At 42.0% G+C, this 17,790-nt stretch overlaps 1 protein-coding gene across 1 annotated transcript in view; it reads right to left on the bottom strand.

The window, feature by feature from the left end:
* Nucleotides 1-17,790, bottom strand: part of LOC115391391 (neural-cadherin-like) — a 102,125-nt gene that overhangs the window by 69,058 nt on the left and 15,277 nt on the right. The window contains exon 2 of the mRNA XM_030095630.1: nt 4,814-5,011. Coding sequence (XP_029951490.1) covers nt 4,814-5,011 — 198 coding nt within the window. The remainder of the gene's footprint in view (nt 1-4,813; nt 5,012-17,790) is intronic.

The following is a 17,790-nucleotide window of genomic DNA, read 5'->3' as shown; positions in this document are numbered from 1 at the left end:
AAATATTTCTCAAAAAATTGCTTTTTAATTGCCCTTTTCATTTCAGGCACCGTATCAGATCCTCAGCAGTGACTCTGAGCTGAATTTGCTTTTACTGGTCTTCATTTGTCAGACACTTCAGCTCCAAAGCATTGGACTCATGCCTGGAACCAGTTGTTCTTCATTTACAGATTTTTGGAGTTTAATTAGCAATCAGAAGTTAATATCCACACCGAGTGAGACGCAGAGGTGAATTGGGGGTGAAACATTTAGGTCATGAGTATTTTAACCTTTTAATAGTGCTCCATTTGAGCAGACAGGCTTCTATCCTCCCAGTCTGTATTAATTTAAACTCACTGCTACATGAGATACACTTTTTGGGATTAATTAAAGGTCTGTTTGTGTTGGTTGATTTCTGTTTTTACCATCTCCATCATCTCAGGTGGTCATTTTTTTTTTGTCTCCCCTCTGTGTTTATTGCATATTCAGACTTGCTAATCCCCCTTCCTTTGTTCTTTCTTGCATGGAACACATGTAATGTCTCTTGTCTATTTGAGTTCATCTTGTGCTTTTAGCCCTACGGCTGAGCTGGATTTCTGTAAATATTCCCCTTTTTAAAAATTCATATTTTTTCATTCACCACCTCAACTTTGCGCCTTTGGCACTTCTTTTTCCTGGTAAGGTGTGTTTTTTTAAATTCTCTCTTTTCAACTGATAACACCGAACTTGCATTGCATTTTGGGTGTCCGTTTCTATGACAACGGTGCTCGGAGCCACTGAAAACGCAACTTTTTAAGAATGGCTCCCAGGGTAAACATTTTCTAAAATGCTCAAAAATCCGCTGTCGTGTAGAGTGATGGAAAAAGCCGCTTTCTGAAAAAACTCAAACTCCGCCTCCGTGTTGACGGCTGAAACGCTGCTACATACGCACATACGCATCACGGCCGTAGAGAAAAGCTTTTCTGCTCAAGCAGACAGACATTATTAACAATGGCGGCCTCCAGAGCATCATGATGCTCAGTTCACATTCTCCTTGGATTTATAACAAGCACAACCAACATCACCCTCTAGTGGTCCAAAATGAAAACTACATCATTTTCAGTGTTTCTGTTGTCGCCGTGTAAACAGACTTTGTTTGCAGAACGTTGCTTTTTCACTTGAAAACGTGTGTAAAAGGAGCCTGAAGCTTTTCTAACTTCCCTTACCTTAGCCCTTCTTGGGAGTTGTCTCAATTTTATGTAAAAAATAATCTAATTTTGAATATCTCAATTCAAAAGGTTACATTGATCATTTCTTGGTATTCGTCAGGCTTTAGTCAGAACACTGTTTGTAATGTTTCCAGATTGTTTGAAAGACGACAATCATGAGCACCAGTTATAAACGGTAAAGAAAATACCATGCAAGGTGACAAATCTCCGAATTTGCAGTTCAGTGTCTCACCCAATGACACCTGCCAATTGCGCGATTGAACCATCAACCTTATGATTGGAAAATGAAGCACTCTGCCCACTGAGCCACAGTTGCTTGACATCCCACAACACGTCGCTGAGAAAAAAAAAAATGAACACAAAGAAGACAGCAGACGTCACTGGATGCAACATTCAATGAAAGTGATTCCTTGGATACAGAAGAAAGCAGAGAGCTCTCACTGCTATTTTCAGTCAATCGCAAGAATAAAAATGAATAGAAAGTACAACAATATGCTTAATATATAATACATACTACACTCATTTCTTATTAATGTGCATATATAAAGACCCGCTATAAGAACAAAGTCAGAGAAGGCTTCAATCAGGCAGAGATATTGCATGTTGACAAAGAGATCAGGACCAAGCTCTGTTCCTGATGACACCTCGGTTAGAAATATATAAAGCTTTGACTTCATTTCACCAGAGAAAACTTTGAAGAAGCACCGTGTGCAGTGTTAGAACGGCAGTGCACTCGAGGTGACTGGTTTCACAGGATGATCGAGAATCTTTGGACGTTCACCAAGAAGCACAATGGCCTAAGCGGGCAGCTCACGATGATATCACAAACAGCAGCGCAGTTTCAATGGGAATTACAGCTTTTATCCTCAGTACTTTGCTTGTTCCAAAGGTAAACACCCGAGGCAAACTTCGAAAATCCACCCACGGGAATTCAAACAATCAATTTCAGTGAAGAACCTTTTTCTCAACCAGCCTGGATTTCTTCTATAGAAAAATAAAGCAACGCTGAGTCGCCCGGCGATTAATCTTCGTGGTCTTATCTCTGTGATCTATAAAACATTTTCATCTTGCATGCAAAGCATGTAGAGCTTATATGTTCTCTGAGATTATACGAGAATGATTATGCATCAAATTATTGAAGTGCATCCTCTACACAGCATAATATGCAGCACAACCATCTTTGGTTTAACTCTGTACATTGCCTCTATTATACACTGTTAAACATCTGTGAATGCACAGAATATGTGCATTATTCTTGAGACAAAAGCTGTTAGACACTGCATTGCAGCTGCCACACATGTAATCATAGATGATCTATTCAGGCAGCTTTCATTATGTAAAGTGTACGTGACACACTGCTGAAAAGACGTCAGAGCTAGTTACTGTCTCAGGCTGAACATACTGCATGTTTGCCTATTTTTTGCAGCTGAAAACTAGACTTATCAGCCAAAAGATTATGATCTCTGAGGGATGCAGCGAACACAAATGTGAAAATTATTCAAAACTGCAGCGCATAGCCTTCGTTTAGCGTATGGAGTATGAATTCGGCTTGTAAATAAGTACTCATATTGGTACTCGGTATCTGCAAGCGGCTAAAGGTTAGTGCTTGTAGCGATCGGTGCATCCCTCGTCAGTGGCCACCGCTGGTGAGACACCGGTGGTTCGAACAGGAGGAGACTGACCGCTGTGGGACGGCGACTCTGATCGCCTCGTTCCCTGGTTGCTCCCCGTACTCGCAAGGACAGTGTGCCTCATGAATAAAAAAAAGCATCCTGAGTTCAAGGTAAGGAGAGGTAATATTCAAGATGATTCATGTTGTCAGCAAATCTCACAAAAAAACTCTGAACACTGTGTGTTTTTCACTGCAGTGATTTCCCTGCCCTCTCTGAGGTATTTAAACTCCCCGAAACCATCTGTTATTACTGGACAATGATCCCAAAACTGGCTCACAACCCAGGCTTTAAAAACACATAAAATAGGCATAAAAACACACGGTGATGTTAAAGCAGCTGGGAACTTCTGTGATTTGAATGCGTTAGGAGAACAGGAGAGAACAGTGCTTTTGTTGGGAGTTATTTTCCGACACACATTTGGTTGGAACACAGCTGCAAAACAACATATATGGAGACAACTAAGGAAGAGCAACAACGCCAATGTTTACAGTAATTGAAAAAAGGTGACCCATTCTAATACGCAGAATAAGCTGTTCCACTGGGTCCCAGATATATTGCTTGTAAATTACCATAATTATTCTCTATATACGCGGTTCCTCTTTTGTCTTGGACACTGGTGTTGCTTTATTCTACAGTCCCTGTGATAAATAATAGACTACACAGTGAATGTATTATCATTCACTTCTAGTTTGGGGTTTGTTTTCATGCTTTTGTTTTTCCACCTTTCTTGAAGGTGATGCAAAAATGTCCATGATCATTAGTAACACTGTGGGCAAATGTTTTAATTAGCAGACCCCTGGTCTCCAAGCTTTATTCTGTCACGCTGATAGTATCTACTGGCGAGCAAAGAGCAAAGATAGTTATAAACAATGTATGATTTTAAATATTTCAAAATAAAAGACTCTCAAATGCTCTATGTGGAAAGAAATGCATCCGGCACGTTTGTTAGACACATCTTTGGTTTGTTTACAAGAAAACTCCATGGGACACCTTTAAATAAATGAAAGGTTTTTTTTATTCAGCTAGCAGTAAAATACTAAAAAAAGAACGAGAAAAAAAAAAAAAAAAAAGGCCAGACAGGCTGACCTTGATCATCAGACGGGAAGCAACTCTCATCTGATTTTAAGGGTCTTCAAAGTTAAGCACAGGATAAGAGGGTTAAATAAATACATGTGAAATCTTGACAGCGGGCCGGGATTACTTTGTGGGGAAACTACTTAGCATGCAAAAAAATTATAGGTGATAAACCTCACAGCTTACAAGAGTTCTTATCATTGTCATATGGACAATGGGCTCCCTGTGGTAATTGCGGTTTAAGTCAAATCTGGAAGATGTGCGCAGCGCTAATGCGAGTAAGAGGGGAAGTCGGTAGTGTTTTGTAAAGCCCCAGTGGCGAGATTAGCACATCCCCCAATCTCTGACATGCCAGCAAACCTCTATCCCCTCAACCACCAGGGGGGCTACTACTCTGGCAGACTTCCAACAGCCCAGTGTGTGTGTTTGCGTACGTGAGTGTGCGCTTGCACGACGCTCTGTGCGTATGAAACAGAGAGGAGCAGACAGATAGACGAGAGTGCATGATAAGTGCATAAACAAATGTGTGAAGGCCTCTGGCTGTGTGTATGTGTGTGAGTGTGTGTGTGCGTATGTGCAGAAACAAAGAAGAGCCAAAGATACAGAGGCAGCGAGAAGCAGTGAGAGACACACTGACAGGAAGATAGAGAAACTAATGGACACCTAAAGAGGCTATGAATGCATGAATGAATGTGTGACTGCCGGTGGCTGTCTGTCTGAGTGGCTTCGCTGGTGTCCGACTTGGATTGTTTTTTTTTTTTCTCCCAGTAGTTTTTGGCCTGTCAACTTATTTTATCAACAACACAACCTATTTCAATATAATCTTCTACCCATACATCACGTGTTCAAACGTACGCCTGTCAATGGCAGAACACTTACCATCCGACAGAAAGTATTCCACGTCTCCACTTTTGCCCTCATCCCCATCATGAGCCTGCAGCTGGTAGACAAACGTTCCTGCGGGGGCCTCGGGGGACACCACTGCCAGGTAAGGGTACGGCTTCATATTCCACTCAGGGACGTTGTCATTGACATCAGTGATCTTCAGCTTCACCTTGTTCAGGTACCAGTCTGGGCCTGGGGGAGGGTGCAGAGATAGTGACAGAGCTTTGGTTACCAAAAGTGACAGCTGTCATGTAACAGTGAGTGTGGAGGGGAGACAAGCAGCCAGGGGAATCTCAAGCACCAACAAGCAGCGAGTCAACTGAGGGTACAGGTATGGGAGACGTGAATCCTGCCCGGGAAATGGCAAAGCAGAGTGTTGAAAGATTAGAGTAAATGTCAGTGTTTCTTGTGCCTGTAATGAGGAACTGATACCAGTACAGTCTCATTTCGGCTCAGAGGCCTGGCCAAAGTCAATTACAGCACTATCTTTACTGTTGCGATTTATCTGCTATCTTTCCACTTCCCCTTTGCTTTGCCATAGCTGCCAGGCTTTGGAGATTGTTGTAAGTGGATGTCACGAAGTGTGTTTGGGCCCGTGGAATAGCGGTTGGTGGATGTGACATCAGCCATCCATTCTTCATCGGGGTCACCATCCAGGCATCGAGACGTCCAGGTTCCCACGAGAGAGAGCTTCAACCAGAGTCTCATCTACCAAGTCTGGGTAAAGCTACCTTGATCTTCCCACAGGGGCGCAGGGATGATGCCTCGAGGCTGCAGGCACTTTGTCGCCTGCACATTGCCTCAGTGAAGTGAATAAGAAGATTCCAGGAATCCAATTACCAAGTCGCTCACCCTAAGCCAGGGCAGACTGAAAGAGAGCGCAGCAGCACCCAAGGAGAAGCGGTGTACAACCGCGTCTCTGTGACAGAAGCATAGCATGACATTTGGTGGAACTGATACTACAGGATCATTATCCACATTAAACACGACACAATGTGGAAACAAAATTCACGAAAAAAAAAAAAAAAAACCTCCTGACGGTGTCACAAGGCCCAATGTAGGGCACTTTTTAGTGTAGAATCTATTCCTGCAAAGTGGAGCAAGTCACCGAATTGTAAGCTAAGACACTATTTGGGCAAATATTGACTGTGATCTTGTGTCAACGTGGCATGAAGGAATGTCAGAAGAGCTGCCAACCAGTTCAGACTGCAATCCACAGAGGCCATCTGCCTCACCCCAGAGAAGGAGAGCCCCCTGCCAGGACAAACACACAAACACATGCGCACACAGATAGGAGAACTTGCCTGCATGTCAAATCTGTGCGCTCGTATTCCTGTCACACTAAGACGCTCCTGACACGTCAGGCATTAGCATGGGCCTGTCTGTCTTCCACTGCTCCCGCAAACACACACCGCGGCACGCTAAGACACAGAGGTAAGTTACCTCAGGGCTAAAAGTAACTATGGATTCCAAATCCCATTATGTAAAAGGTTTCCTGCTTGTGACCACAGGCTATATGTGTACTTTTTTTAATCCAAGACAAAAACAGCAGGGGTTCGCGTGCATCCTTTTACAACCTGAGGGCTGACTCGACAGATGTGCCGTCTTCGTATGAGCAGTTGTACTTAGTTTCTTTAATATTCTATAACATAATGTCTCTCCAAAGGCGATTACAGTTGATAATATACAACTATGCACCTGTAATGAGCGGCGCATGCATAAACCAAATAGTATAAAGTCCTCAAACGCCATGAATTGCTACAACAAATCTTTTACAGCACCTTGTGTTCGCTCCACTGAGTTAGAGAGCAGCAGGCAGATGCTGAGATCACAATTCCTATTTCTTTTTTTAACTGGCTTACAGTTAAGATGCATTTTGATGGAAAATACAATGTGTTGCACTCCACACTAGCTCTGAGTGTTCACAACTGAAACACAATAGCTATAAAGTGTGTGACAGCTCCTAAAAGGATTGTTAGAGGGATAATAACGGAGCGAGGAAGAAGCGAGAGCAGAGAATTAATCTAGCTTTCTGCTCAGGCTTTAAAGTTATTCTGCGGAGAGAAAAGTTCTGACTCGGATCTGACGATAGTTCGTTTTGGATAAATAGCCACTGTATCGTGGGGGCAGAGAAACTAATCAATGTTCTGATGCTATCTCCTAAAATGTTGACAGCGGCAATTTATGCACTTTAAGCCAGATCATTCCGCCCTGTGAGATGGAACAATCCTTTTTTTTTTGTGATGAAGAACGAGAAAGGATAAAGATTATATTGCAACGTAAGACTTTAACTGGTACTTAATCAGAAAGAAATCAGAGCTGGAGCACTTAACATTTAGTTGACTATCAAATCTTCGAGGGGAGCAGAGCAAGACACATTCCTTGCCTTTTGCTTGTTGGTGCCTTTCCCAACCATGTCTCTGTGGTAATGGTGGTGATGATTTTACAAGGCTCCATCTAATTAGCTTGTTACAGAGAGACTAATCAGAGCCAAGGCAGATAATTAGAGCCTATCAGCTCTGGAATGATAATGAAGAATGTAGTAGGGTGTGTGTGTGTGTGTGTGTGTGTGTGTGTGTGTGTGTGGGGTGAGGGATCATGTGTGCAAATAGGCGAGCATGTGTGCACAATGCATTTTCTGAGGCAGCGAGTGTGTGTGATTCCTTTCTGATCCGGTGCGTTACGTACGGAGCACCTGTGAGGGATGCCCCACGAGAACCGAGCCAACACAAGCTGACTCAAATGACCGAAACAATAGGCGCGATCAAATAGCGAGCGCCGGCTCCTGTGGATTTTTCAAAGTCAAATATGCTTTTGTGTGCTCCGTGTGATGAAAAGGTGGTCTGCGCGGCGCGGCGCAGTCCCACAGGGGTATGACGGTCTGCAGGACGACTAACATAATAATGTGACATAAAAAGTTGGATGATGGGTGGGAATGTGGGGCTGGCCAATGCTCAGTCAGTACAATGAATATGGAGCGTTTGCATGTGTGTGTGTGTGTGTGTGTGTGTTCGGTATCACAGCGAGCCATTCTGTTGATGTTTCCTGCTGTTAATCCTCTCCTTGGGTACTTGCTATATAAAGCTGCTAAGTGGCTTGCCAGTATGGGAAAAAAAAAAAAGTTGTCTCAAGTGCTTCTGTGCACATATACACTGCCCACAGTACAAGGACACTGAGTGTGTGTGGGAAGGGGATGAGAGGAAACAGAGTAAAGGAGAGAGGCACAGATACAGAAACACAAATATCTACTGAGGGAGAAAGAGAGAGAGAGTGAGCGACCGAGGGAGAAGAGGCAGGCAGCGTGGTGGAAGGAGTACTGTGTGTGATGCTTACCAGAGAATGTAAAATAACACTGCAAAGACAAGAGCACAAGGGAAACACAACAAACAGCGAAGCAGCGCACATAGCAGGAGAGCCCGTGTTTGGACAGGAAACACACAGCATCAGACCGCGAGAGGAGAAGATTAAGATAGAGCACACAGTATAATTAATAACACAGGGTTTTTCTAATGCATCCCCTGTTCCTTGTACTTCCGCTGAGACAGGAAATTAAGATACAAATATTTCTGTGTGGAGTTAAACTAATTGCATCTGCAAGCATAAATATCAATGGCCCGTACGAGACATGGAATTTCAGGGGTGTTTTTTAGCAGCAAGTGAATGGAAAGTGAAAATCAGCTCAAAGGGGGAGTAATGAGGTACATTAACCAAATGTTGGCGATGTTAAGGAGGCTCTATTCTAAGCCTCCAGCCCCCCTCCCAGCCGCGCCACATCTCTGTGCTTAAAGCAGAGTGTGAAGCCGTCAGCAGGGGATCAACACGCTAAAAGCACTGGGGACAGAAATCTATTAACTCAGGGATCCTGGCGCCACACACCCTGGACTCTGCAGCAGCTCAGAATGGCTGACACACTAACCGCGTAAACAAAAATGCAAGCGCTTTCATCCCAGAACAATTACAAGTGGTAGACGCCTTCGACTTGTAATAATTCTCCCACTTGAATTCTACTTCTCAGCAAAAGTAAGAGAAAAAAAAATACTGTTGTTGTTCAATCGAGAGGCTTGTATGTGTGATTCCAAGTGCTCCTGATAATATCACATATGACTCATTATCAGTGATATCGACATCTATTTCCTATGAGAACATTTACTGACTTATCTCAACAGGCCTCCAAAGCACATTTGTCTGACAGCTTTTAAATCTTTGAAACACTTTTTTTTGTCAGTATCACAATACATATTTGAAAAGCTGAAATGGTATCAGCAGAAGAAAAATGACAGAGTTCATGTTTTGTGAAAAAAAACCCTCTCTTTTCACACAATAAAATGACGGCTAATGTATGTAAATTTCTCTTTCAGCTGTCCTTGTGATTAAGCGATTAAGACTGCTGGAGTTCTATTATGTGCCATGCCTCTACGAGCAGTGATCCCTAATGTTTTTTTCCCAGAGGTCCTCCCCCGATTTACCTCCAATTTAGGGTCACCGGGGCAGGAGCTGATCCCAGCAGATTACAGCCCGGGCAGAACTACAGTCCATCACAGGGCAAACACAAGCACACACACGGAAAGTCCACACACAGAGCCCCCCTAACCAGACTGAGCCGTGTCCACTGTGCAGAATTCAATGACGTTCTGCAGGGATCCTTTTAAAAAGCAGCAGAATCCACACTTGAAAGTCATCAGATTTCTATGGAAATAAGGGCCTTCTTTTTTTTTTTTTTTTTTTTTTTGCTAAGATCAATTCAGACTCTGTATTTATATGAAGCTGTGAGCCCTGGAATGTTGGCCCCATCACTCTGCATTGGGACTGAGTGAAGTCACATAAAATCAGTATTAATTAAATTTCAATTAAATCCCAGTCATCTCCCCTGTCCTCTGTTGTCCCCCAGGGCTCTGCCTCAGGCCCCACCTTCTTCATGATCTATCTCCTTCCCCTTGGCCATTTTTTTCATAGATATAATATGAATATAATATGCATATCTGTTATGCAGATGACGCCCAGCTCTACCTTAAATCATCTTGAAACCTTTTTTTTTTTGAAACAAGTAATTTTATTTTAAACGATGTTAGTCTGCTGCAAATACCTAAATATTTTTATTGCTAGCATTGCTTTTTTAACTGTATTTTAACATGCATGTTGTGTACAGCCTCCTGAAAATGGCTGATAATTTATTGCTATTATTAAAGTGAACTGTGACCTGCACATTAAAAATCCATAAGGTGTCATGAACGCTGGAATTGTTACATTTGTGGATATTTCTGATAAAGAGCCTCATGGGAGGAAACAGGGCCTGCAGACTCAGTAGAGCTGGGCTTACAAAGAGCAGCCTTTGTGGTATGGCCGCTCTGAAGATACTGAAGGAAACCGGTTGCTTTCCCTCTTAGCGCAGCTCCATTTTTTTCCTGCAGCATTTGCATACAGTACATGTCTGTTCTGTGTCACATTTCTTGAAGCCAAAGGGTCGCCACACAAAACTGGCTGGGCTTTGTTTTTTTTTTTTGTTTTTTTTAATTCGACCAGCCTTCTCTCTCCACCTCTCCATAAATAAACAGAGCGCGAGCTGACTGCAATAAAAAAAAAGAAGTAAGAACCGTCTACTAAATATTTAAAAAGGGACATTTGTGCTACACACTTGTTGCCACAGAGACTTGTGAAGTTAATGAAGTTGACCAGCACACTGTGTCGCTGGAAAAGGCCTTGAAACATGTTTTGTTTGTTGTTGTTGTTGTTTTTCATGTAACTGTGTTCCACTGATTGCTGTCCTTGTTATCTCTCACAGCTGAGCTTTATTGGTACTGACGGCTGGATGCTGAATCCAATCCCAGCTGCATGAGCTTGTCTGTGTTTGTCTGAGTCTGTGAGATTGGAAAAGAAAAAAGAACTGATCAGAAGCTAACTATGAATGACAGTGATCGGTTGTTAATAGGAAAAATGTGATATGTCGTGTAAGATATGAGGAAAATAAGGAAGTTCCACAGATTTAAGGGGCGAAATTTACACGTGGAAGGACAATTTCAGCAAACATATCTGTTGGATCCAATATTGAGATGGATGGATGGATGGATGGATGGATGGATGGATGGATGGCGCTCACACAAACAGGCCCATGAAGGCTACATTTTCTTTTCCGGTGGGCTCATTTTGTATTTCAGCCAAGAGAATTACAAAACTTATTCAATTCCTTTTGTTTTATTGCTTTGAGCTGAGAAAAATGCCCCCATTCACTTCTATTCACTCGCATGAAAGAGGATTTGGAAAGGAGCAAGTGTTGAATGGAGATATACCGGTAGCATGTAGCCTTCAGGGAAAGGGAATGTGTAATTAAGCTGAAATATTTAAAATTTCCTTTCAAACAACTGCAACCTATGATGATGTGTTGAGATTCACATAATAAAATAACTTTAAAATATCTATTGGGTTGAAATGAGCAAACTGTTTTTTTCTAGAATTACCTTTATTTCCAATCTGCAAGATACTGTATAGTTATTTCCACATGGTAATAAACATCACATATTTGATATCCTGACTTGTAGCGTGGTGAATTTTCAGACCTAACACCTGTCAATAAATTAGTAGAAGTAGCCAGTTGCACCAATTATTCAGTGACGGACACTGATTCCCATTCCTCTTGCATGCTGCGGGAGTTGTTTTTGACCAGGGGAAAAAGATATAGTGTCTCATTACTCGACCAGCCTCCACCCACATTTCCTTGGAGATGCTTGTTGTGCTGTGTGCTGCTGCTCCCCAGAGCCTCAGACGAGGCCAGACAAGTAGCTGCACTGAATTCGCATGATGAGGCATACACGCGTCAAGCTCTTCTATCTGTGGGATACTCCGTAATTCTGTCGTTTTGGGCTTATGCCCCACTAAGACCTTACGGTGCAAAAACTGCCCACACACACACACTCTGAGCCAAAGGCAGCCCGTGTTAAGAAGCATGCATATGGTGTGCAGCCTCTGCTTCACCAATGCAGCAAACAGTCCTGACATTTCCTCTCCCGTCCCCAGGCCCAAGCGTCAACGACTGACTGAGTCCAAAAAGCCCAGCGAGTGTTTTCAGTCTACAACTTAATGGTTTGAAAGCAGACATGGCTACTTTTGATGACTAAAGGAGCCTAAAAAAATTCCATACTCGCTACCAGAAGGCTAAATTTGTTACTGATCTCCTGAATTACAAGGATATACTGAACAGGAGTAATTCAGTATTTCACAATGTCTGGCCCGACTGTTTGTAGACCTCAAAAGTCACTGAAAGCATTTGTCATTAAGCTGCAGTCAGCGCTCGCTGGTGATTTGTCCGTGGAATAACCAGATGACTGTTATGTAAATGTTGAGACATGCAGCATATGCTTAAGAGAACATGATGCATAGGTTTACACCAGCTCCACCCGGTCACTGTTCCTTGTAATTGTTCCCATGGGATTAAGCCCACGCTCCGTGAACCACGGTGGCCCAGCTGTTTCTACATATATTAATTGTTCACATCAGATGCTTGCAGTACCAACGAGGATGTGCGAGGGAAATAAATAAATAAATAAAAAACCATGTGTGAGAGAGGTCAGAAGAGCAGCAAGTGTGTGTCAATCCTGGACATCAGACAGATATGGGACATCTGGTAAGTGGGATATTCTGGGATGGCAGCTTTTTATGAGAATCTTTAGTAACTTTTCACAACTGAGGCCGTTGTGTTTTGGAGGTTCGTATTCAAGACAGCAGCACTCAAAGCCAGTGAAAATGCACCTTTTTGAAAATGCTCCAATTCTGTTACTTTGTGAAACGCTGGTGCTCCATCTCCTTGGAGACAACAGGAAAGCTGCCACTGCACATGCGCACCACGGCCGTAGCAAATAGGTCTTCTGCTCATGCACGAGTAGATGGATAATAACAGCCGAGTGTCTTGACTCCCAGTCCATATTCTCCTAGGAGCTGGTAGAGTCACGCCTAACAGCGGCCCAGCTTGGGCGTCTTTCCATACGAACGTCTGTGATCTCGCCATTGTTCATGTTCATAGGACACTGTTGTCTGCATACAAATGTGTGTGCATGTGTGTGTGGCTTCATTACAAAAACAACTACACCTAGTGGCCTGGTTTTCTAACCACTTACTGCATTTATGCCATTTCCGTGGAAATGGACATTGTTTTAAAAATCTTGCCGTGTACATGTGAAACTGTTCTGACAGGAAACCGTGAATCATTTGTCATCTAAATGGGGCCTAAGAGTGTGAGCTCTCAGCAGATCACCAATCAGCAAAAAGAAAAAAACAATGGAATAGATGTACATGTTGATATGTTCCACTGTTTGAGGTTTTGTGTGCATTATGAGGATGTGTTTAACCCCAGGTCCTTCTTTTTTTTTCCACTTTCTGTTGTGTTTTTCCTCCAAGATTTATTTATAGAACAACTTTCAACTCAGCTGTTTTTTAATGTGCTTATGGGGGCAGAGCAGTACGTTACTTGCATGGATGGTGAGGTGTACTACGGATGAAACAAAGTCATTATTCATGTATTTTAGTATTTCAGTGTGTGTTTACTAATGGAATCATTGTGGGGAAAAAAAATTGTTGGTGGTATTCGTGTTCCTTCGTGTCACACACTAAAAATACCCGGAATTCATTTACCTGAATGAAATAAAGCGAATATAATTTGATCACATTTGAATAAGCCTTTTCCTGTTTTGACAAGTCTTAGCGCCTGCTGTAAAAACAGTCTGGTGAGCTTGAAGTGCGAATCTTAACCGTAGAGACACTGAATACATAAATTATGCAGCATTTCCATTTAACCCAATATTGTTCATATGAGTAAAAATGCTGCTTTATTTGCTTCCAGTGTTGACAGTGTGCCATGTGGTCTGAGTACGTTGTGACAAAGCTCGCCAGATATAGTTTGAACATGAACCGACAGAAGGGTTGAAAAGCAAAACATAATAAAAATACCTCTATGATGGCCACATTCGTCACATCCAAAATGACACATCAAATCCCTGCGAGCCATGAAGTTGAGGATAAAACTGAGGGAATCCAAAGAAAAAACCTCAACTCTCCCTTATCTGTTGTTTGAAAACTTTCCATTCAAACATATATTATGTTGAAAGACGGTTTTGTAGATCCAAAAATTGGTTGATGCTGGAGGTTTGTAAGAACACTGTGAGGAGCTGGCATTTGTTGATTTCTTGCAGTGGCTACAAATAAGGCCATTTTGTAATAATCAATGTGTACAGTTTATTCTAACCTATATGATGAGAAACAACTTGTCAGTGATGTATGTTTTCTATTGATTTTTTTAGGATGGTTGAAGTTTTGTTGTTTGTTTTGTTTTTTCACATGAAGTCCACAAAAAGTCAAGAATCTTTGGCATCATTTACACCAGAACTCAAGCGAAAATGAGTCATTTTTTGTGTTTTATTTCAGAAAAGTTTTATGTTTCGAAAACAATACTCGTATAAGGCAGAAACATTAAAAAAGGATGTCGTTTTTTCTAATGCTCCAAATGTGCAGAACAGCTTTTTACGACAGCCGCTGCGTTTTCAGTGACTCCACCCAACGTTGTCGTGACTCCCATAATGCAACAAAAAGTTTGTGTTTTCACTTGAAAATGTTGACATGAAAACCAGGCAGGTTCACTGTAGTGTTTTTTTTCCCCTCTTGTTTTGTATTACATACAGGTGAGTTGCCCTACTGGAAGAATTTGACTTGTAGCAACTCTTCGTCCTGAACTCTGCTGTTTCTGTCACTACTGCTTGACTGAATCTTCCTTCATGAGTTATATCAGCCTTATGTATTATGCATCGGCACAGATTCCCACACTCACCTCAAAAATGCTAAAAATAGAAAGGTTGAGACCCACAATGCAAAGTTGAAGTTCCACATGAGCGAGTATGGAGACTGGAGATTAAAAAAAAAACTTCCTGCAATGTGCAAAAGAGTAGGAAATGGCTCTCTGACTTTCTGATCATTTTTTTTTTTTTTTTTTTAGGGTATAACATCCAAAACACGCCCATGAATTATTGAGAGAATGACTATCGCCCCTTTGAACTGTGCGCTGGACTTCGCTGCAGACGATGTGCCATTAAAATTGCAAACCTGTACTTGGATACGTACAGATTGCACAACTGCCTTGAACTTTACACAGTCCACTTCAGACTGCAAGAAAAAAAAAAATCTGAAAAAGTTCAATTCAAGCCCACTATGACCAAAAAAAAATCAACAAATGAGATGTGACTACTAAAGCGATTTAGAATTCTACTTCTGCTGCGCTATTTTTTTAATTCATACTGAGAGGAAAATTAGGCTTGAAAATTAAAAACACATTTCCACTGTTTAATTTTGTGTCTACAGGCTAATTGTTCAATTATCTCTTGATCCTCAAAGAAATAATAGGAAACCGCCACATTTTTTTTCCCTTTTTTTTTTTTTGGTCCTTAAAAAAATCAGCGTCAAATGTCAAATGACTCACCCTCACCCTCCGCTAGAATGCATTTACTAAATCTGTACCCAATAGAAATTCTAATGCCGGGCTTCCTTTGCATCAGCAGCGGCACGGACTCTGGATACCGGCCCGAACGTGTGAAGGGTGTAACATACATTCAACCGGACTTATGCAAATCCACCAAAATGGAACACAAGGTCAACCAAGATTCATATGGTAAATGGGTTTCACTTAATTCACTTTTTTTTTTTTTTTCTGTTTCAGCAGTCCCAAAACGCTTTGCATTGTTTGTCCCGTTCACACACAAATAGTGACATGCCATGTGATGCACTAAACTATCAACTGAACATTTTGAGTTTGGGGCCTCAGTGACCGCTGGAGCCAGAGAGGTCAAAGGTTAGAAGCCTGATGACGCACTATCCACTGGCCCTCTGTGTAAAATATACCTGTCACGCAAACGACAAGAGAAGAAATCAACACTCGCGAATGCGGCGGGCTTCTTTGCTGTCTGACAGCGTTCAGTGGCATGGCTGACTGTGACTGCCTTGCTAAAAGGAACATCTACGTATGAGCAGGGAGAGATGGAGAATCGAACCTGAAACATTGCAGCTGAAAGACGATCCGCTCCACCAATGTGAGCCACAGCCACTCCGAATTTATCAAACAAAATCACATATCATCAAAACATTATGGGAAGGCAGTGCAATCTAACATAATGCAAGTATTAGATATTCTGTTTAATTGTTTTGGCTGTACAGACACACACATTCTGTTTGTGTGCTAAATATTTCATGCATCTTCTATATTGTTCTCGGAAACAAACAGGGAATAACTTGTTGGAATATTTTTCCCCACATTGCATAGCATGCTAAATAATGTATGAAACACAGTTCATGTGCGTGTCAGTCTAGCAGAGTCCTCCTTTATCCGGAATAATGGAGCCCTGTGGAACGCCCGATCAATTGGTAAACAGTGATGTTGCCGAACGGAGGCCCGGAAGAAAGGTCTGACAGCCAAACATTTCAAGTTTGGCCTGAATCATGGAGATTGATCGGAAACTCCTTTAACCTCCTTCAGGTTGTTGAAGGGTATTCAATTCCTCCCATTCAAGAGAAATCTTCTGCACCCTGGAGATAAAAAATTCATGCCACTTCCTTCAAATCTGTTTAATCATTCTGATATACAAACTCCACATAGTTTATGCAAATGTGGGTTAAACAGAAATGTTCTGCTTAGCACCTGTCAATAGAGCCGGTTTCAATATCCATCCAACCAAAACATTTGGCGTGCTCTCAGACGGAGCGTGAGTCATGCACTTTTAGTCATGCTGTTATATTTGTCACTCAGCAAAGTCCGACACATAAAGACCTCTGCGCCAGAGTAACATCCGCTCACACCAGCCAAATAGGGCCTCAAATGTCACTTCATGTCAAAATGTTTGAAAATATTGCCCAGAGATTTACAGTGAGTTGTTTCACGGCTTCACCTGGGTAAACACGCTGCAGAAAATCCAAGTTTAGGACCCTTCTTTTTCATTTCTTTCAGTTGAAAAAAAAAACTGATTACCACCTTATTATTAATCCCTGACTTTGACTCTAAATCATAACAAGATAGGAAAAAAAAAAGGTCTGATTGTTTCTGAATGCCCAATCATTCCAGGAGTGTATAGCAGCTTCACTGGTCGGAAACACTTGAAAACCTCCCCATTAGTTCCCAAACAAAGGTCTGTGAATGCAACCCGCAGTGAGAGCACTCTACGCTTTCACACAGGTGATCGCAAGTCAACGAGACACCCGGACGTCAAGGTCAAAACACGAAGCTCCATTTGTGTTTAGTCACCTAACTCTCTCGACAGTTGCCTTTTATTTGGTGGTCACTTTACCGCTCCTCATTTCCCTCTCACCTCGGCCTCACCGTGTCCCAATAAAGAGAAACGATCGCTGACACTTCCACGCCGCCGGCTCTGAACCCTCAGCTGTACTTATGGGCGAAGTGAATACATGAGCAGAAATAGTATCAGAGTGAGTATGTTTTCAACGCTCCTTGAAATTTCTCACTAGAATAAACTCACTAAATCTGCTTTCGCTGTTTGACCTCTCAGTCATGGCACCCCGCATTGATTAAACAAGTATTTACTCTTTCAGTGTTTATAACGTGTAGATTAATAGAGATGGAAAAGCAGTTATGTTGCGGCGGCAAGTCAGGGAGATGAGAAATATAAATATTTCATATGTGTTTGGGAATGAAAATATCAATAATAATAAAAAAGTTTATTTATATAACACTTTTGAAAACATAATTACAAAGAGCCTCGCTGCAAAGTATGGGGAGAAATCAATAAAAACAATAAAGAGGTAGCATATAGTATGTGTCGAAAACAATGACGCTGTGCTAAAGGTGGGTTTTTATGGGACGTCTGGAAGAGGATGACGCCCGTCTGACATTTCCAGAAAGACGCATGTAGGAAAAAAGAACGACACTGTATAAATGAATAATAGATGCACTTGTGTTATTTCCTGCTTTCGCCAAAACTTCAGTGACTCTG

Source organism: Salarias fasciatus, chromosome 7 (genome assembly GCF_902148845.1).
Source record: "Salarias fasciatus chromosome 7, fSalaFa1.1, whole genome shotgun sequence".
NCBI classification, from domain to species: domain Eukaryota; kingdom Metazoa; phylum Chordata; class Actinopteri; order Blenniiformes; family Blenniidae; genus Salarias; species Salarias fasciatus.
Note: the sequence above shows the minus strand (reverse complement) of the source record. Positions and strands in the feature narration are given on the sequence as shown.